Source organism: Athene cunicularia, assembly GCF_003259725.1.
Source record: "Athene cunicularia isolate RWA chromosome Z unlocalized genomic scaffold, athCun1 chrZ_part2, whole genome shotgun sequence".
NCBI classification, from domain to species: domain Eukaryota; kingdom Metazoa; phylum Chordata; class Aves; order Strigiformes; family Strigidae; genus Athene; species Athene cunicularia.
In genome coordinates, this window is record NW_020799143.1 from 16,538,336 (window position 1) to 16,560,215 (window position 21,880).

Below are 21,880 nucleotides of genomic sequence, written 5' to 3' on the forward strand. Positions count from 1 at the left end.
TATATATATATATATATATATCAGAATAGTGAAATCATAGGTTCTATTTACAAGATGGAGAATGCCCTTTTATCCATTTTACAGGATATCAAGGAAAGTAATTTTTATCTTAAAGGTTTTTGCTTGGCTGTTTTGTTGTTGGTTTTTTTTTTTAATAGTCTTTAGACTATAAACATGCATACTTCTGATAAATCAATAAATACAGTTCACTTTAAGGTCATGCTGCAAGTTACTGGAGCTGCTTTCTCTCTTCATTTTGGCCTTTTGGAGATACCCTAGTGCACATTATGGGACATGATGTTCTTGATAACTGTCTTAGGTCCTCTTCCAACCATTTCCTTTATTTGCTGTTTTCTAATGTAGCTCTGTGTTTTCATTTGCAGTCAAAGTTTTGAAGTATTTCTATTTGGAAGTAGCGAAGCACATACACTGTATCTGGCATTTATTTTCAGTTAAGTCTTGCTCTTCTGTCTTTCCTTATGTCCGTTTTCTTCCACTATGTTCCACACTTCCTGAAGCTTTCTTTTTCAGAGGTACTGGTGCAGTACTGAACTTTGTACAAAAAAACTTAGCAAGCCTCATTCAGATAAATGGTGTCTAGAGCAAGTGATTTTCATGACATGTGACTTCTGAAAATTGAAGATTTGTACAGATGTGGATTAGCCTGTTTTAAGTCTGGGGAATAGGTCACAATATGGTAGCTTGAACAGAGGATAAAAACTGTTTTGTTACCTGTTGTATACCTAACAGAGTGATTAGTTAGACTTGGTGTAGATCTGAATTCCTTTTGGTAAAACATATTCCTATAGTAATTTTTTTTTAAAAGGCTTCTGAAATTACTTTCAGGTCATACTAAGTTACTTGTTTCTCGCATAGTTGTATTTCTCTGTGAGGTTGGCATGTGACTGTGTGATGCAATTGATGTTGTTTGTGTCTTGATGATCAGCTGAATGGAATATTTATCATCTCTTTGGCAAGTGGCTTTGTGGGTTTTATTCAGAATGAAGTAAACCAGGTTTTTTAGTATAAAAAGTAAAGATTTAATGTGTGCAGCGTCACTGTCAAAGTTTTAAAAAGTGTTAAGATGGGAACTGTAATGGTGATGTTGCTTTTGTTTTAGGGTTGGTTTCAGCCTTCTTATTAATAGAAAGGTGATGTAAAGCAGTGAAAGCAAGAGTAGGAAAAGGAAGATTTCTTCATTCATAAATTATCTTTTTATCTGACTGCTTCCTTGTTTCTTTTCTGTGGTTATGAACTTCACCAGGTTCTTCAGTTTCAGCTTTTCTTTTGCAGCCTGACTCACACAGCATACTTCAGGGATTACCAAATATAGTCCACTGTCAAATTCAATCCCCAGTATTCTGCAAAAGCAATTCACAATTTAATTATGAAAGTGTAGAAGTGTCTAGGCATGCCCAGCTTCTTCTGTTAATTAGAAACCATTAAGCATCTCCTCCATGCAGGTTATGAGGGGCAGCTGTCTCCTGCTTTGTTTGATGCCATTTGTGTATGGCTCACAAGCTCGTGGCAAGCTGCCACTATGACAACTTGAATGAGTAATTTGGTTTCTCCCAGAGTACTTGTTCTGCTTGTTGCTTGTTCCAACATCTTTATTTACTCATGATGGAAGGAGGGACCAGCATTAATCTGGGCAAGGCCTCTTGATGAATTAAAAAGGGCTACCTGTGCCTTCTGTCTTCATTTTTTTTCAGGGGTATGATCCCCTAGTCTTTAAGATTCAGCAGTCAAGTTTCTGTGTTGGTGTGGGGTACTGTTGGTACATCACTTGAACATTTAATACTGAAACTGGACTTACCAGTAATGACGTGCTGAGGGGGCTGTACATGAAAACAGTCAATATGGTGGTGCCTTTACCATGGAAAATAATAATTTAAAAATCTAAAGCCATATGGTTAGAGCTGTGTTTCTCAGTTATTTTTATTAAATAATAAATTCTTTACCTCACTTGAATCTCTGGATAAAAATGGTGAGACCAGTATAGCCTCATCAGTTCTAGGAATGTTTTTAATACTTCCCTTGACTTCAGGGTAATACAACCTTACAGTAGGAGATGGCACTGCCCACAGGATATTGTCTTTAAAGATGTCATATCCTGTTTTGGGCTTTGGTGACACATGCAACAGGAAAATGCACTCAGTGGCTGTACTTTGTGTTAACAAAAGTAGATTGGTTGTAAATTAAGGCCACTGAATTCATAGTAATCCTCACAGAAGGATTGCAAGTCATTTTTAACATACAAAACCTGTAATTAAGCAACACAGCTTTTCAAACCACTTATCAGCATTTGTCAAATATATATGGTAGTTAGATTTCCATTATGGTCTGACACCAGGATAAGGCAAGGAGAACAACACAACTTCCAGATCTTTGTTGTTGACTCTGATGGAGTTTACCTAATTTGTCTGTTTGATGTAGAGATAGTGATTTCTGTAGGGATAATTACTTCTGCAGTGCTCATTCAATACATGGTACAGGACTTAACTGTTCTTTAGATTAAAAGTTAGAGAATTATTTTTTGTTGTTTATTCCCTCTCTTCTTTTTTCCCCTCTTCTCATTTCTTTCTGATATGGAAGTATTACTGCTACACTGAAGACAATTGCCACTGATTCTGTTGGTCACAGAGGTGAAGAACATTGGGTATTATTTTGAGATTGATAACAATCAACCACTTTTTTTTTTTTTTTTCCCCCTTGATCAAAGGCTTTGCTTGCAGTTGTAGCAGTGGACTTGCAGGGAGGTATGACATGTATGATGTATCTATATCTAGACTTACAGACAGAACTTGAGGATTCCATATAACTTCTTATTTTAATGGGAAGTGACATCTCTGAAAGTATTGAGATGCCAACCACAAATGTGTGCTTGCCTTAATTTGGTGACGCTACTTGTCAAACCTTTGGTCTTCATGGGATCAGAATATGATTTCTGTTTCCTCCTCAAAAGCCTGCGTTTTAACAAACTTAGTTCCTCGCTAACGTGTTTTCCGAATGACGTGCATATAGCCTGCTTGCCAGAGCTGAAGTAGTATTTGTGACCCTCTCAGGGCTATGCAGGACTGTGGTGCAGGAAGATAAGACAGTTTCTACAGAGCAGCAGCCACAAAAGTTTGCACAGGCAGAGAGCCTCCTGCTCTTATCCCAGGATAAGTTCTTTATGTGTTTTTTTTACCCTCCATTATACTTGAGTCATGTACTGACTCTCAGGAGAAAACACTGCAAACATTTCTGGCTTTTTGATGCTTAAATTGAAAAGGGGGTGACCTACAAAGAGCAAAAGATTTTCTGACCTCAAACTAGTATCTTACTTTTTTCCTTTACAGAGTGGAAGGATTTTACTGCTCTATGATTAGCGGTTCATGACAGGTAAATGTGATTGCTTATCCAAACTTTCCTTTAGATAAATACTTCTGGTGCTGAATTACTGAGGCCTCTGGATGTACTGGTAGCTTTCTCTGTCACAGAGCCCCTAACTAAGTAAGATTTTTCTGTATTGTGAAAAGCTAAATTTTGAAAAGTGATGAAGATGACTGTTTGCAATTTGTGATCATAGGAGAAAAGGGCTGATACTGCATGGAAAAGTCCCATAGCAGAATTTGATATCCTATTTTTAAAGAAATTTTTTTTTTCTGAGTTAAAGCCATATTCTATAATTTAAAACAGTTCAATATGCAGCAGTTTAACAGTTACAGCAACTAGTGTGCTCTAAAATGAAGAAGATGCAGGGGTAACAGCACTGAAATCTTCTGGAAATCATGGGTTCTGGGGTTCCTTTTGTCCCGTGCCACAAATAAGAGAAAGTTTAGTATTTTCTGTGAACTGTACTGTGAATTTCCTAGCTTTCCATTAAGTGATCTTTATTATTTTGTTATGCAGTTTAAAATAATTAAGCAGTGTCACACCAGTGTAGTGAATTACTCAGCTATTGTAAAGCCATTATGATCTGCAGCCAGTGGGTTTTGGTAGAGTAGAAGGTGCTCCTTATGTTGATGTCTGGACAAATATATGACTATATTTTGATCATAAAATTCAGACTTCATTATAAGGGATACTCCATGCTACATCCTATTAACTACACAGTTAGTATGCATGATTAAGGGTCCCCTCTATCTGCTCAGTGTTGACTGTTTTAACCAAATCTGTCATTTAAATCAGTAATTTGAAATTATAAACTAGTTATAGCATCAAGATAATAGTGTGAAGGAAAGGGCACCAACATACAAAGGAGGTGGCAGAGCCATTTCCTTACCACATATTCTCTAACTTCCCAGCCTTTAAAAATTTTACCTTCTTCTGATAACATTTCCAAGTAGGATTTATGATCATGCTGATTAGAGAAGACTGTCTTGTCCCATGCAAGTCTCCTACCACTTTGTATGTTAGACTGTAGAGGTTGTAAGGGAAGCAGTGGTTGCATACCTAAATGTACAGACTGTCAGGTGTTGACTGTGACAAGGGCTGTTGGGTCACTAACCATCATCTCACGTTAGCGTGACTTCGGGGTTGTGGTGCTTTTGAAGAAAATTTAGTACTTGGCACTTCCAAAGAAACTGTTGGATGGCTGCAAAACCATCATAAAACTTCTAATTCTTCTCCTGAAGCTTTGCTCTCTTTAATTTGATTATTAATGTGCTGGCCTACCTACAAGAATGCAGAGGTGTTTCTGGTCTGAGATGCGTTCTGCAGGTAGAATGATTACATGAAATCAAAGTACTATAATTATCCAGTGAAGCTAAGTACTACTCACATTTAATCCAATTTGTGGTTCATTATAGGCCAGAAGTCTGAATTAAAATACTTACCTACCCTGTTCGAAAAAGAATTAGGGTCATTTTCATGTTGGGAGGGCATTTAAAGCCTACTGAAGAAAACTGAAATCTTGATGATATCATCAGTTGGTACTTGGTCAGGGCAATATTGCTTTGCTGGCTTTTTCAACAAAATCCTTTCTTGTTTCTGGCTTTGTCAACAAAATCCTTTCTTGTTTCTTAAGGTGAATTACTGTTATCTTCTGTTTTAAAGACTAATTACTGACTGTTTTTGATAACCATCTAGTTCACTCTTAATACCAGTATTTGATTAATACTGTAGTTCCAATTCAATATGTTTGTTTGTGTGTGGAGTACCGTATGCTGATTTCCTAAATAGTTGCCTGTCTGTGATAGTACTTGTGAACAGGGTAGATAAGGCCTGTTAGTAATTTTTTTTTCCTAGAGAACAGTCCGTCTTTTCTAAACCAGCAGCTTCCCTAGATTATTTGATGAATTTGTCTAGAAAATTTTCTGAGAAACTGCCTTGGGCATTTCTGAGGAAAAAAAAAAAATAAAAAAATTAAGGGGGTGTGCTGGTTTATGCTCATTAACCAGCGTTACCGTTTTATTAATCATATAATAATATACATTGTATACCATTTAATTAACCATGTTGCCGTTATTCCTCCCCCACTCTCGGACTGAGTAGGGCACAAACCCCAGGTTAAAATAAGGAAAGATTTAATACAACAGTGTAATAAACAATCTGAACAACAACAATAGCAATAACAACAACAATAAACAGTAATAACAGTAAACAAGACAAAAGATATACAGAGAAATGCCGCAGTGAACACAGCCAGCCAGCCACACGTGCTTCCCCTGACAAAAGCCACAGAGGAAAGCTTCCCGCTCTGCCACCCGGACCTGACATCAGCATGACATCAGCATGGTATGAATAACCCGGCTGGAGATACCTTCCCCCTGCTGGGGAAACTTAACCCTATCCTAGCTAAACCAGGACAGGAAGTAAATTTGGAAATGTGTGGCTAAGTAGAGCCTGTTGACTCCAGGAGACATGATGTGATACATCAGTATGTGGCTGTTGACTTTGTCCCTCGATCTTTATCTTCTTGTATCCTGGAGAATCTGCAGAGTATATTGCACAATGGGATTAGCTGACGGAGTATGGAAACTTTGCCATACTAATAATGATACATAGGTTTTCTCAATAGGCTGTGCTGTCACTTTTGTACCTGTCCTATTCAGTTCCCAGAAGCTTCTTCCAGATACAATTTAATCAAAATTAACTCAAAAAAGCCCTCAGTTTTGTTTGCCTTCCCATAGATCTAGTAGTGAAAACATGGGCTTTTATAACTGTTTAGATTACTAAAAATGTAAACAAGCAAACAAACACCACCACCCCCCCAAAAAAAAAACCAAACCCCAAAAAAACAAAAACCCAAACCAACCAATTTCCCCTCATTTGATGACTAATACTGCATTTGAATGGACCGTGTCTTATTTTGGCTAGTATCTCAGGAAGATAATCCATTTGTGCTTTGGCAGATAAATAAGTTTCCCCAAATGGTTGTTAAAAAACCTACTGTGACCTCTCCCTGTAAATATTGAACAGTTAGTAAGTAAAATTAATCATTAAAAATATTAATTTGGTTCTCAGACTATGAATCAATTTTACACATACTAGGCAGCAAAGGAAGAAGCTTTTCAAGCTCTTACTTGTATAAAACTTGATTCCATAATTTCTGCATAAGAAGGATGTGTTTTATTGGGTTTTCTTTCTCCTTCCTAATGAATTTGGCAGCATGTTGCATGTTATTTTGCCTGAAGCCTTGAAAGAGGAGTCAGCAGTGCCTTGCCGTCCTTCTTTAAATAAGCTCTTCTTGGCATCTGATTTGAGCCAGCAGTGTATTTCAGTATATTTCTAGGAATGAGAAGATTGTACCTAATTTGTAAAGAAGCGATCATTTTTTTAGGTCACACATGGCATAAAACTTTTTTTTTAATTCTCCCTCAAGGCATGTTTCAAATAGTTACTAATCACTGTGGTATAATATGTCTGTGGTTTCTCCGGAGAAAATAATGTTGGGTTGCTATCTTTAACATCTTGGGGCTAAATTCATTCTTGTGTGACCCTGTTCTAAACAACAGCTTTTCATCAAAGATTATGTTTTGCCCTCTTAGTCCTGCCAGTTCATTACTCTTGACATAAAGGGATTATCAAACGCAGTGGAAAGAAGTCGGTGATAGGGTATCCTATAGTTTTGCATGCCTAGGGTAAGTCTAAAGCTCATTTTCAGAGTTCACTTCCAAGAAATGAGATAATTGTTTAGAAGGACAGTCTTCTTGGTTGGACAACTCAGACGCAACCATTTAAGTTAGTTGCAATTTTTGCAGAGGAAAATTCTGCTGGTATCATTCATTATTTTGAAAGGGACCCTCCCAGCCCTCTTAATACTTCTAGAAATACCAGTTTGCGATAATTGCCTATACTGTTTCATGTTAATCAGCAGAGGGCACTCCTCTCCTTTAAAACTAAGAGAAAGTATGGCTTAAAAGTACAGAGGTGAACTGCTTTTCTTTGCAGGGGCTTTTTTGTTTAAAAAAAAAAATTATAATTGTGAAATGTGATATGATAGAATTCTGTACAGGATTATTTCCCCTGTAATACTCTTCGGAACTGAAACAGAGATGTGATGACTTGATTCACTTGAAAGGAACCTGTTGTTTGTTTCCCTGTGCCTGTCCTATGTTGACCTTAGGTTCTTCTTTAGATTGTAAATGCAGTGAAACTTCTGCAGTTTCTCTGTGTATAGGCAAGTGGATGGAGTGGTTGAATTTCTGAACTGTCTGAATTGACTGGCTATAACCTCTACTCTGTGAAGAGACATACAGTCTTTTCAGTTCAATTTATATCTGTGAAGCTAAGCAAAGCTGTTATTCCTCTGATCCTTAAAACATCTGTAGTTCAGGACACATTCAGGCTTTGTACAGGAGTGAGACTCAGCAGGAGTTCTGTGCATCTGTACGCTCTGTGAGAATGAACTTACTGAAATGTTGTCCTTTTTTTAAATGCGCTTACTGTTGTATTGCAATGGTTGACTGAAATAGTGGATTCTTGAGGCATTGTGAAGTACAGCCAGTTATTTTGCTTGAAAATGGAATGAAAATTTCAACATGTCCGTGTTTGCATACATCCCCTTCCATAAATTCAACTGTACCACTATATAAAAAATATGATTGTGGAATAAATTGCCATTATTTGCAATACTGTTGTTGAGCACCATTCTTCAGAAATAGGTGCTAGGACATAAAGCCTGCTGTAAAGCTCTTAAAACCTGTGGTGCAAGTAAGTAGAAGAGGGACTAGATAAAAATTTCAGTGATTTATCCTGGCTTCTTGGCTAGTCCCTGCAGAAAGACTGGCAGTTGAATTTATTTTTTTAACCCCTTCCTAGTTTCCAGATCCTTTTAAAAAATTGTTTTTCCATGCACAAAGCAGGTGGAAGATGCTTTTAAGAAAAGATGATGAGGGGGCACTTTTGATATGTTACTACATGGTCCAGTACTTTGAATACCATTTTCTCATGAGCTGTCAAACCATGTACACGATCATTAATTATGGTGAAATTGAAAATGCGTCCCTGACCCTGGCATTGTTCTCTGCTCACTGCTGTTAAAAACAGCTCTTAAGTCTGCCCCAGTTTATACCAGCTGAATATATAGAGAGATTTCTTTGAGTTTACCAGATGGAAGTACACCCCCTTCCGCCTCTGTATTTACTGCATGTAAACTCGATGCATTAGTTTTAGTGACACTTACCTGGAGTTTCAACTGGAGTAACACTAAGAGCAGTCCAGTAGTTCGTATTTTTGCTATGTATATGTGAACTGGTTTAGCTATCTTAAGAAACAATGGTGTATTTTCTTATATGTGTGTTAAATAATGATTTGTAGGATTACTGCACAATATTTGTTTGAAGATCTCAGATTAAAAGTGGTCCTCCCGGGGGGGGAAGCCTAGGACATGGATACTTTTCTGAAAATGTGAGTGTATATACATGTTTGAATGTGTTTCTGGAAACATTTCTGGATAATACTGTCTTTTTATAGATAAAGCAGTAATCTGGATAGTTCACGCTAACTACAAAAACTGTTGTGAGACAAGATCTTGTCAGTTGCTTACATTGGTTCAAATCTGAAATGTTCTTCTTAGTTTCTGTCATTGCAGATTTTGAGTTAAGTTTGAAAATAGATTTTATCACTACAAAAATATTTTACCTGCTTGGACTTGTCAATTACTAATAGCGAGGGCTTCATCAGGGTGTTAACTGTTGCTAGTGATGATGTCCAAGAGAAAGAGTTTAGATGTAGTTTTATGTCCAAATAACAATGTTAGAACTCAAATGCTAAAATTTGTTTTGAACTATTTCAGAACTTCAGTAGATATTTTCCACTATGTCCTTGGAAATCTACATGATTTATCAGAACCAAAATGTGAATCCCAGAATTTTGACATCTTCTGAAAGTCTTTGAAAATTTGGTAGTAAAAATAACATTTGGAAAAATTCAAAACATGATGGTCTGGGATTATTCCTTTTTGAGCTTAATAGTAAAGTAATTTTGCAATCCAGTGCTCTGGATCTCTCTTGGCCTGTGTTTTACTTGTATTACTTTGTAATATATAAATTAATTCAGGAATTAAAGAATTGGAAGCTGTTCACAATTACAATACAATTACATACACATTTTTAAAGAAAGTATTTTAACAGAAGTGAATGTAATCAAATAGGATGTTTAAGCAGATTATCTTGAGCAATTTCAGGCCAGAATATCTACCCTACCAACAAGACAGAAAATTATCTGGAGGTGAATTGCTAAAGCAATTGGAAATGACATGGCAGTTGGCTGATCCATAAAGAGATTTCTGAAAGTGATCAGTAAAATTTGTCCAACTCTGCAAAATAAATGTATTGTCCAGAGAATAAAGTGATGTCTGTTTCTGCAATCCTCAACAGCAAAAATTGACAGATTTTCACAGCACATATCAAGAAAGTATTCACTAGCTACAGAATTTCAGTACCAGAGTGTAAATATTTTAGCTAGTGTAGCTAGGGTGCTACATTTATTACCAGCAGGAGATGTGAAAATGTCTAATTTATAATCCATTGCAAATGAAATACATGCCACACAATGAACAGTGAATATTAAGTGTCATGGTTTCTGGAATAGGTCTGTGCAACCCTCTGTTCATGTTTTGGACATTCCAGTTCAGCTTTCCTAGCCATGGTAATATTTGAAAAGTATACCAGCCTATGCAGTCATTACAAGCAAAGTTGTAATGCTTAAAGTGATCTGACCTCATTAAAATGTTACCTAAGAAAGAAAGTAGCCAAAAAGTCCCCTAGAAATATTGAGGACCTGCCTGAAGAGTTAAGAGTGTGAAACTTTTAAAAGAGGATAAAAGACCCTATCATTTTTGTTTAATGGATCTGATACTACATAGAGCGTATTTTATTTTACATCTAAAAATGAAGCAGCTAGATTTAGTGAAAAAGATAAGGGGAGAATGAAAAACTAAAATCTGAAGTTCAAATTTCTGTTTCCTTCACTTCTGTCATCAGAGAAAACATGAGGCAATTGAGAAGATACTGAGTTATCTCTATTGAGCTTAGATCTTATGTAGCCAAGAGAGGGAGTGAGAAGTTCCCCCTGTCCCTTCCAATGACAAGACACTTCTGGTTTTAACTGTTCTCCCTTCTCAGGCCAGAAGCACAGATGCCTGAAAGCACTGTGATGTTAGTAAATAAATGCAGTCAAATAACTAGAGTGATTCAAAGATTAGAATGCATTTCAATTTTGTTTTGCTTTTTAAAAACAAATATATACCTCTAATTTTAATCAAGTCTGAAGTCTCTAAAATGCCACTATATCGGAAATGGGCAGAGCATTATAGATACTTTAGTAATTAAGACTTCCATGACAGAGAACAAATGCTCCAGTATACGACAGTTATGCATCCCCTCCTAGACAACCTGAAGCTGTAAGATTTTTGAGCAGTTCCTACTACCGTTTGTTTATTCTGTATTACTTCCTGGTGATACGTTGCTCCTTCACAGATCTGTTGCAAATCACTAAAGTTTAGTTACAAGGAGTCATTGAGGGTTGTGTAATATTATAATCATAGTGTGAAAACATGTATACACCATTTTCATTTGAGGGTTTCTGTTGTTCCAAACATTTAATCAGCCTGGTGAGAGCATTACTGAAGTGATTATACTTCACAAGTTAACATCTCTGTGACTTGTGATGTAGACTCATCACATTTTGTACTCTGTCAGTAACCTCATTCCAAATACTTATAGAAGAATTGTTACCATTTGAAGGTAACAAGTTACTTTCTCCTACAGGACTGAATCTTAGTCTCAAATGTAATAATAATTTAGCAGTACTTGCTGTTAGTTGAACACTAATATGATTACACTTTCACTGTTGGAAATGACTGACCCATGTGTTGTGACAATTTTATGTAACTGCATTTAGTGGTACTTACAACCATGCGAAGTGTTTAAGAGATCTTTAGGTTAAAATACTCTGTTATGTAATACAAAAACCGAAGTCATTATTTGTTTTTTAGAGATAGGAAGTCAAGAAGATTTTTATTGTAGTAAATCTAGAGTTACCAGTTCTTTTACCAGAGTTTTGTTGTAAATTGCTCCGCTTAGAATTACTACAAAGAAAGTTAGGATGAACCTAGCCGCCTTCATAGGAGAAGAAATGGTGAAGAAAGGTGAATTTATCTAAGATCACTGCAAGACTGATTCATTTTACTTCATTTGCCTCTTTGTCCTTTTGATAAAGAGGGAATGGGTTATGGATGCTTAATTTCTCTTTTCCTCCATGTTTTTCTATTTTCTTCTTTGTTTTGAAAACCTAGTTTGTCCTGTAGAGATTGATTGCCAGAAGTGTTTGCTGAAGAAGTTGTTTCAGTTGATTGAAGTATTACAATACATACAGGGTTTTGAGAGGGATGGGTTGAATAGTGGTAAGAGCAGTAAGTAATTCAGGGCATTACATGGAATTAGATATTTTGTCAAAGTAACAGTAATGTTAATGTTTATATATATATATATATATATATATATATATATATATATATATGGTGCTTTTATTTGTTAGCCAACAGCTTAACAACGATAGGTAGAAAACCTAAAGTTTATATATGTAAAATAGGAAAGCTGGACAGAAAGTACAAAAATGATCACACAGTAAGTACAAAAATGATCACACCCATTTATTACTCCTTACTATAATTGCCATATCAGAACGAGTTAGTTTACAAGCTTTGGGCTTGTAAGAAATCTATTTATTGCTAAACAATACCTACATTGTGCTGTTGTAACTGCACTGTCCCATAGCTTTCCTTTCCCTAAAGAAACAGTGTATATGTTCCATCTCATAGGAGGGCATCTTTATGTTCCATGAAGAGAAATGTACTTAATTTTTTAACTCAGCTAACTTTATAACAGTTATTCACACTGGGTGAAATAATTATCAAAGAGGAAGATAACTTTTTATTCTTCTGCATGACATGAGAAAAAATGTATTTGGTTGTAATCAAAGCCTTTTTTCTTTACAGAAAGAGGATTGGAAACTTTAGGGCAGAGTAATAGGGTAACTAACAAAGTATATTTATGAAAATCTGGATTCTTTATTTAAACTTTACACTTAACGTCCCCTGTCTTCTCCTTTGGCATGTGTCTCTAACACTTGAAGACAATCTGCTAGAGGGACAATAAGTTGTTTCATCATGCTTCTTTTGCTGTGTTTTTAAACTAGCTTTTTTTCAAGAAAGACTATAGCAATAATATGACCTTTAAATCTAAGTTTCAAAAGCCTTTTCTACTGTCTATATAGAAATTTTTATATACTCCTCAATAAAAGCTTGCTTGAATGTTCTTGTTGCAGCTCTGTAGTAGTGACATAGAGTTTGTCTTCCATGCCTGTTGCAGCTTAAAAGTAAAGACAGTATGAAAATTCAGGGCTCTGATTGCAATGTACAAATAAATTGTTCTTATTCAGCTACTTCCTAAGCTTTCTCTGAGCCCTACTAAAAAGCCCCATACCTCATATGTGTGTATGTGTAGATATTTGTTAGTCCAGTGTTTAGATATATAAAAGTATTACAAGTACTGTTTAATGCTGCATTTTAAATGGATTAAATTTCCAACTTGTCACAAGATATTCTTATCATTTCATTGTACTGCCCATAAGACATGTGTTGAGGTCATTTATCTTAGGCTTTCCACAGACAATAACCAGTAATTAAAAAAAAAAAAAAATTTCTTCACGCAAGCCATTTTTTTTAGATTCTGTTACATGTCTGTGGAATTGTTTTTCAAAGAACTTATGCTCTCTTTTTTTACTTTGCAAAGGTTAGAATGTGCAACAGGAAAGGGTGATAAATTCTGATTTAAGTAGTTGATACCCTATTAACGTTTGTCAGAACTGAAGGATGATAAGCATTGCACCAAGCCTTGTTTCAGCAATTCTTAGCATGCTTTATTAATTTAAATACAGTTCTTTGATGTAGCATGCCATGAAATCTCTTCCCTGTTTACCCTAGTTCATTCTATGCTTTCAAGTTGCTCAGGGGAAGTGACATCCTCTTCACAGTCCTCTTAAAAACTATTTTTTGTGGGGTGCTATTTAATAACACTTTCCTACCTTGGACTGATTATCAGTCAGAAATTGCTGCTTTCTGACATGTTAAGGAACACATTCCCTCAACTGTCTAGTTTTCAAGACACTGAAATAGTATTACTCTCCTTGAATGTTATACCTGCTTCAAATATCTACAGATTTGCACATGCCCTCTAAAGCATCAGATCTTGCTATGCAGCCCTATAAGGCACTCACTTATAGATTGCAAGTCACCAGGGCCTGAATCTGTAAATGACTCCTGTTGTTGCAGTGGCATAAATAATAATTCCTGCTTTTAAGCTGCATTATCAAGAATTTTTACTTAATTTTTTTTTTGCCCCACAGAAGAGACAAACCTATGGTCATGACGATGGTCTTTGTAATGACTTTCATTCAGCTTCTGGACTGCTTGGACCTGATCACATGCCATTGCTCTCAATTTCACAATCAGTGTAAATTACACTATCCAGATCTAACTAATACCACTGTGCTTGATCCTTTAGATACTGACAGTCAAGCACTACAGTCACAGGATTTTTCATACTGGTTTGGGAAATCCTTTTACAAAGCAGAAGATGTTCACTCCCATTAGTGAATTCTTTAAATGAGCCCCTTAAAATCAGCTAGTTCACAGAGAGCATTGATACAAAGCAACCTTGCCTGCTGTGTCTCAAATCATATTGCTTTCTCCTGTGGATTCAATATCCCAGAGGAATTTCTTTTGAAATAGACTGTGCATTTCTGCCTGATCTCCCTCATATAAATCATTCTGGTATGTTGGTGTGCTAATTTGGGAAAATTACAGAGACTATATCAAAAGGAATATAAAAATATGAACCTTTTTCTACACCTGCTACACTGATTGTAGCCACTGTTGTAAGCTTCCAAATGGTTGATGTGCATACAGAGAGAATATGAGACCAGACCCATTGGCCTAAGAAGCTTTCAAAAAATTATGATAATAATAAGTTAGAAAACTGATGTGATGAAGCCTAGAGACTAAAAAAAAAAAAATAAAAAATACACCTATTAATGGATTGTGGCCAAAAGAGTATTGCCAGAAAGTTCAGCATAAATCTGTAACACTATTCAAGCTCAGAATTAGTTTTTAACACTGCCAGTAGTTCTTGGAGGGAGATGAAGAAGGAGAAACAATAGCTATTTCAGTATGTCCTCTGGCTCAGATTGCCTGATTTCAGAATCCAGTACTATTCCCAAAAATTCCAGTTTTCCTATTCTGGCATAATTTTTAAATACTTGTAGAAATCAGTGAAGAAGCTCTTAAATTTAGGAGAGATGTGATTTGCTACGGAGAACTGAATGAGTCTTTATAATTTTTTTTGTAAATAATGTGGAAATTGTCACAAGTATTCTTAAATTCCCAGAAGCCATGGAAAATGTTGACTAGTGATGTCAAAAGTGTATTGGACTGAAAAGTCATCTACACCATCAGGTTTTGTTTGTGGGACATGACAGCTGAACTAGTATTTACATCTTAATGACCGGTTTGAATTTCGTGGTACTTAGAGAATCGTTCAGTTTTGTCTGTTGTTTTGCGGTGGGTTTTTTGTTTTAATGTTTTGTTAACAATTTTAGGTGTCCCAAAAGAGAGAACTTTAACAAGGTACCATTACTCAGAGGCAAAAAGCTTGACTTTTTTCTTTTTGTCCCTTCCAAATAATGTCAATTTTTGGGTAAAGTGAAAGGATTAGTAAAGACTAAGAAGTAATCAATAATGGTTATATTTGCATAAACTGAATTAATGGTGAGTCCTTAGATTATTTTTTTTTCCATGTTTGAGTGCTAATGTCAAAAGTTATGTTCCAAATTTGCTATTTATATTAGTGGAAGGAAGCTAAAGCCAGTAATTAGTAGTAGTTGATACCATACATCATGCATGATTGATTATTCTTCTGCATTAAATTTATACTTTCCCATCTCACAAGGTTTCACTAGAACTACTTCTGACTTGTACTAGGGCAAATGAGAGAAAAATTAAGCCAATAGATGAGATCCTGTATTTTCATATCTCTCTGCCAGCAGAAAAGCCAGCAGAAGATGTTGCCTGACAAAAACTCTCAAAGAAAGAAAAACTGTTGTCTACAGGAAAGCATAGTACCCCTGGGAACAAGAGGGCATAGCTGAAGATTAATAAATATTTTAAATCTATGTGAAGGGGCATTACTTTTTTAAGAGAACCAGCACTGATACGAAGAGCTGTATATCAGTAGTGTGCAAGCTGTCAGGATTGTGCCCAAGAAAACCCTAGGGAAGGAGAAGCAGTGTTCACTGAGGAAATGCTGTATCTTTTTAAAAAGTTGAATCAGTTTTCTGACAGATGCAACTTCTTGGCTTACGTCATAGTTTATTTTCTGAGTTTTGTCACATAGTGCAAAGTCATACTAATTGTATGGCAAAACACACACAACTGATAAAACAATGCAAGATCTTAGACAACTTTGTAATAATAAGTCTAGATAGGTAACTGAATAAAGTAATTACCTTTTAAGATTTTCTTTTCTACCAATGTAGAATACTTGAGCACCTGTTAGAGAACATTCAGGGATCTGTTGGAGAAATACTTCAGTTATAATGGATTTCAAATTAAAGCTTTTGAATAGCAAGTTAGCCTTTTAGCTCTGTTAGCATTTTGATAGCAGTTGGCTGTAACTTCAGAACTGAAGTACGAAAAATCTGAATATATTCTTTTATTACTTTGTTACAAGCTGTGGGATAATATTCAGGGCATCATTCTTTTGGAAGTACACAACGGCAATAGAATCTGGAACTGAGCTTGGTAAGATTTAAGATAGTCTTAAAAAAAAAAAAAAAAGTTGCTGTTTCACAAGAATATGTTGGCTTCTGTTTAGCAGAGTACCATTTCTTCTTATTTGCTGTGAGAAGATAGGTACCCTTTGTGATTTGTCCAGACATTTTGGGGATGCATGGACATGATTCGGAAGAAAATTTGTCACAACTTTGGAGATTTGGAGAACATATGTTCTTATCTCCAACACACACATTTCTCACGCTGAACTTGGAGGGTTTTATTTCATCTTAAGTAAACAACAGTTGCAGGTATAATATTTTGTACAATAATGAGTAGTAGCATCATTCTCCCGGACTGTCTTTTTAGAAGGGGTGGGGATTGTATGTGTGTAAGCAGAGGATAAATTTATCAAAAAACATCAAGAACACTGCATTCAGTATATCTTCACCCAGTTTAAAATGAAAAGAGTTTTGTGTCCTCTCCTCAAATGCAGACTAGATATGAGAATTGAATCCGTCAGTTTTCTTGCTGGACCAGGTTTTCATGTTGTCTTCTGTATGTGTGTATGTTTGCACATGTATCTATGTTTGTGCAGATACATATATTCATGTATTTGTTACTGAAATGTGTACATAATACTTCCAGGACAAATTGGAAATAATTCTGCTGTATTTCTTTGGTAGTTCTGAAAACTTCAAGTATTCAGGAGGGTGATGGATTTATTAGGGATTATTTCCTATTAGCAACTCCCAATTTTAGACATTGCTTTTTTTAAGACTCTCCATAATTTATAGCACAGATTGAAATTAGAGACAACTTTTAATAATCCTGCTTTTATTTTTCAGTAGTAACTTCTGTTACCTTTGTGGTAACATTAAGAACTTTTAAAATCAGTAACTCTGAAAGGCAAATTCTTTCCCTCCTTCCCATTCTCTCAGCTACCATCAACGTGTAAATCTGTCATGTTGGTTAACTAGTCAGCATTTTAAAAGCATGTTTTATATACTCTGATTGTACCTGAAAAATTAGAAGCTTTCTTTAATATGAGCTTTATTAAATACAAATTTGATTGTGAATGCTTCATCCATTTCATTTAAATAATACTGGATTGGAGTAAGTATAGTCTGAAAATGGCCCATATGTATATTTTATTAATTCTTTTTCTGTCATAATATCATATTTAGCACTGTTTGTCGTTTTTAGAACATGCTGTAAGATCAGTCATTCATAATTTACTTAGTACTCTTACTTATTCTCACCCTTTCAGAGTTTACTGTAAGGTCTTCCCAATAAATAAACATTACTGTTTGCTTCCTACACCACCACTAAGTTCATTCACATGAATACAGATTTTGGTAAAATACCCATCTTCAAATATTTTTGGGGTTTTACTGTCTTTTCTCTATATTGTCCAAGTGTCCCAAGTTCAGTTGCTAATGAATGGTTCAGCTGGTAGAATGGATGGTAGATACTCTGTTTAACAGTGTCTTTTAGCATGAAAGGGAAATAATATGTTGATCCATGTTGAGGTCTATATACTGTCCATTAAAAAGTGGTTTATTCCGTTCTTCTTCGTTTCTGGAACTCCCTATAATGGTTGTCTCCTTTTTCTGTCTTCCCAACATTCTTCATGGTACTTGATTTTTTCAAATTGCATATACATGTTGGTGTTATGGCTAATATAAAAAAGTATTTCTGTTAATGATGTTCACTTATATTCACTATCTGCAAACATAGAAAATTAAATTTTACTGTTTTGGTTGTTTTTAATTAGGCTCATGCACAATTAGTTCGAGAAGTTGATGTAGAGAAGGTGTCAACTTTTGAGAACCCCTATGTAGATGCAATAAGAAGCTTATGGAATGACCCTGGAATTCAGGAGTGTTATGACAGACGACGGGAGTATCAGTTATCAGATTCAACAAAATAGTAAGTACATGGTGGCTACAAACAACTAAATATAATCTTCTGGTTTGAACAAAGCAATTTTGAATTTTTACCTTCTTATACTGTATGTCTGTACATTTTTATGCATATGTAGCAGAAACATACTTGAATATACACTTGATAAACTGAATTCAGGGAATACTTCAAGGAGTAGAGTACTTCCAGTTTAGGATGATACCTGGTTTTGTTTCACCAAATGACAGTCTGTGATCATTTGAAGTCCTAAAGTAAGTTTCCAATTAGGGATAGTTAATCACTGGTGGTTTAGTTTTATTTTTTCATACCTGTTCAAGCCCTTACTCTCCTGACATACATTCACAAATGCAAGCTGGACGAAAATACTCTCATGTAGTATGACAGTAGTGAATACTGGGAAGTGCAGCCAAAGTAGACCTCCATACTCTTCATAAAATTGTAATGCCTCAGGACTCCAGTTTTTTTCAGGTTTTCCCCTTTTCTCTCACATACTGCTTTTCCAGCCCTGGTGGTGAGGTAAATAGTACTAAGCCAGAGTTCTTGTGTTTCATTGAACTGGTTTCTTTTATGAAAACAAGGCTTAAACTTTAAAGAACATTGCTGCCAGGAAGACAACAGGAAAAGCACTTTAACAAACCCTGTTTGTTACAGATCAACAATGAAAATGTGTATGTGGCTAAACTATGTCTGAAATGTTATGCCTTTAGTTTCTTGGGGCAGGAATCTGATAAAATAGTTCTGTGAAATTTAACATTGAAATCTGAGGACTGACTAAAGATTGACTCCATGAAATTCAGTTACTCTTGAGTAATGTAGCATACAGCTCAGATAAAATTTCTTGTCTGTTGTCAAAGAAATGGATGGTGGGAAGGCATGATGCTTTTTGATGTTGACCAATGTAAAAAATACAGCATAGTTATTTATTAAAACTGTGGCAAAAGCCTCCATGGTCTCCACATGAGTTTTTGTATTAGCTGTGAGAATTACTCTGACTATATCATTCCAGTCTTCATTTGCCAGGTGTATGTGAATGGAAACCTCTTGTTGTGGAAATCACAGAAGAACAGAAAGGCCCCATGAAGCTCTCATTAAGCTTATTGGAACAGGGCTATAGACATGAGAGGTCTGGGACGACATTTATCTGCATAGTAGTCTGAGGATTCTTGTCTAGCACAAAACTTTTTTGTGTTGACTAGATCACATACATAATTAGGTTTTTGCTGGTGCAATTTAGGCAGCTGAAGAGCCACAGATGCATGGTGTAGGTCTCCTCAGATTTGCGCTGACACTGTCACCACACTATGTTGTCCTTCTGCTATATTTGCATGCATAGGGTTCCTGTTGTCCTATGAAGTTTGTTGTCCTGTGGAGGTGGTTAGCTTCCTACCTATCACTTTTACCATTAGTATATGCAGATTTTGGTGCAGAGTGGTGTAAAGCACAGTAGCATCTCTCTTGTGTTGTTTGGATTCTCACTGTCCCCAAAGATACCATACTGTGTTTCACTTTTTAGTGGTAAGAAAACAAATAGAATATTACATAAAGTAAAAAACTTCAGGGTGTGTAAATGGTGAGAAGAAAATTTCAGAGACGTTACTGACAATATACTTTCATATTGTTTCCATACTGAAATAAGCAACAAGTATCAGTAGAAGGTGAAGCAGAGCTTGTCTTACACTTTGAATTTCTTATATTTATAGGTCCTACCTTTGTTTTCACAACAGATGTGATACTGTTTTTAAAGTTGAAATAAATGTATGTATTTTGTGTGCTTGCCTTAGTAGATAAAATAGAATTACTTACTCTCAAAAGTAGGAAATAATCATCTAATGCTGCTTCAGATCACATTGTGCTGAATACCATAGTTTTGATCTAATTTTAATGAAATTGTCACCATAATGGATCTTTTGAGTAGTATTAAAAATAGTACGGAATAATTGATTAAGTAGCTATAGAAGCAAATTACCAGTACATTGCCTAGTAAAAGGTAAATATGCTAGTTGATTATTTTTTCAAGCTTGACATGTTTAGCAATTTAACACAAGTTTTTGCAGATTTGGTGACTATTATAGTTCATACTGTGGATTTCCGCAAAATTTGTTGTTTTAAAACAGAATTGTGAATACTCTATATGAGTCTTTTGAAAAGCCTCACTTATTTATGCTTGCAAGTAGAGTTTTTTCAGGTATGTAAGTCAGTAAAAGCAATTAGCAGAAGCCAAGGAAACGTTGTTTCAAAAATACAGTGTGTATGTTTAGCAATAAAACACCTAAAGAGAACTTACTAATTTTAAATCCCTGTCACAAAGCAAGAAAACAAAATGCTTACTGCTGGATTCACAGGGCAGTAAAGACAGAAGTAAGCACCCAGTGCCCACTGTCTTGGTGAGTCTTAGTAATTTCTTCTGACTTGATGTATAAAGCAAAATGGTTTGTTGTTCACCAAATCTCCTGTAAGCATGTATGTCAATGTTTTTAAGCATATGTGTTAATGTCACACATGTTCTTCATTCATCCCTTGCATGAGCCTCTCATCTTCTCAGTAGTTTTCCCTTGTGTTTTATAGTAGTAGTATTTTCAGTTTGTTCCCTGTATGGCTTTATTTTACTCATCAATGTTATTACGCATTGTTTTCCTAAATCTCTTCCTCTATATTTTCTGTTTCTAAATTTTGTTTCTGGTTGCTAATATATTCTGTATGTTTCAATACCTTCACTTTGTCTTTTGACCTTCTTTGTCATTGTTAGCTACACTTTTGATGTTTTTCTATCCACTGTTAGTACCCTGGAAGAATACATCAGATGTGTGATTACCAGAAGAGTTGAGGGTAGGGTCTAAATTTTCTGCGTCATGGAAATTGATTGGAACCTCTTGGAGGCTTAGCAAATGCATTCTATTGTCTTTCCTAGCCATTGGATGCTCCAACAGTTTTGTGTTCATGTTGTTTTTAAAAGCAATTTCTAGACTTCTCTGTGGTAAAACACATCGGGTAAATAGAGATCATTCACTTCCTATATACATCATGGGATGACTTAGCCTATTACCACTAAACCACGTAGCTTTAATAATATTCACAGTGTGAGACAGATGTAGATCAACACCGCATTTTGGATTGCCTTAAGTAATAGCTGTGTGAGATGAAATCATTTGATATGTATTGTGCATGGTGTCAAGACCTCAACCCAAATGTAAACAGGTTACCAGCCAACAGTCTGATGATCTATCATGGCTTTTCAGAGCCTGAAGAAAGGAGAGACAACAGTCTTACTTGTCTTTCTTGTTGTCAGTAAGACAGTTTTCATAAGTAACATCTCACATTTACATGACAACTTACAGAATTTGGGTAGGCAACTAGAATTTATGGAGAATCATCAGCATTTTCCCCCAATATGACACTAAGGGCTTTCTCTTCATGAAGAAAAAGCAGGAAGTGTTTCGAACTAGAAAGTGCTCCGGAGCCTTGCTGAAAAACTTTGTGTTTCTGTGGCCCCATGAAATTGAAATATTATGTCATTGTGTACCTGGGACCAAGGACTTTCTAGTTGCTACACAAGCACTGAGGATAGCTGTTCAGTTTCCATTCTATGGCTGCGTTTTCAGACACTTAAGATAATTAATCCTCCCTCAAGTTCCTACCCTCACTGTGTTAGCTATGTCAGTGGGTATCACTGACACCTGTGATCATGTGAGTTGAATT

The 21,880-nt window shown here is 35.7% G+C and overlaps 1 protein-coding gene across 1 annotated transcript in view; it reads left to right on the forward strand.

Annotated features, from left to right (window-relative positions):
* Positions 1-21,880, forward strand: part of LOC113489960 (guanine nucleotide-binding protein G(q) subunit alpha-like) — a 99,408-nt gene that overhangs the window by 36,438 nt on the left and 41,090 nt on the right. Inside the window, exon 4 of the mRNA XM_026866044.1 lies at positions 18,036-18,190. Coding sequence (XP_026721845.1) covers positions 18,036-18,190 — 155 coding nt within the window. The remainder of the gene's footprint in view (positions 1-18,035; positions 18,191-21,880) is intronic.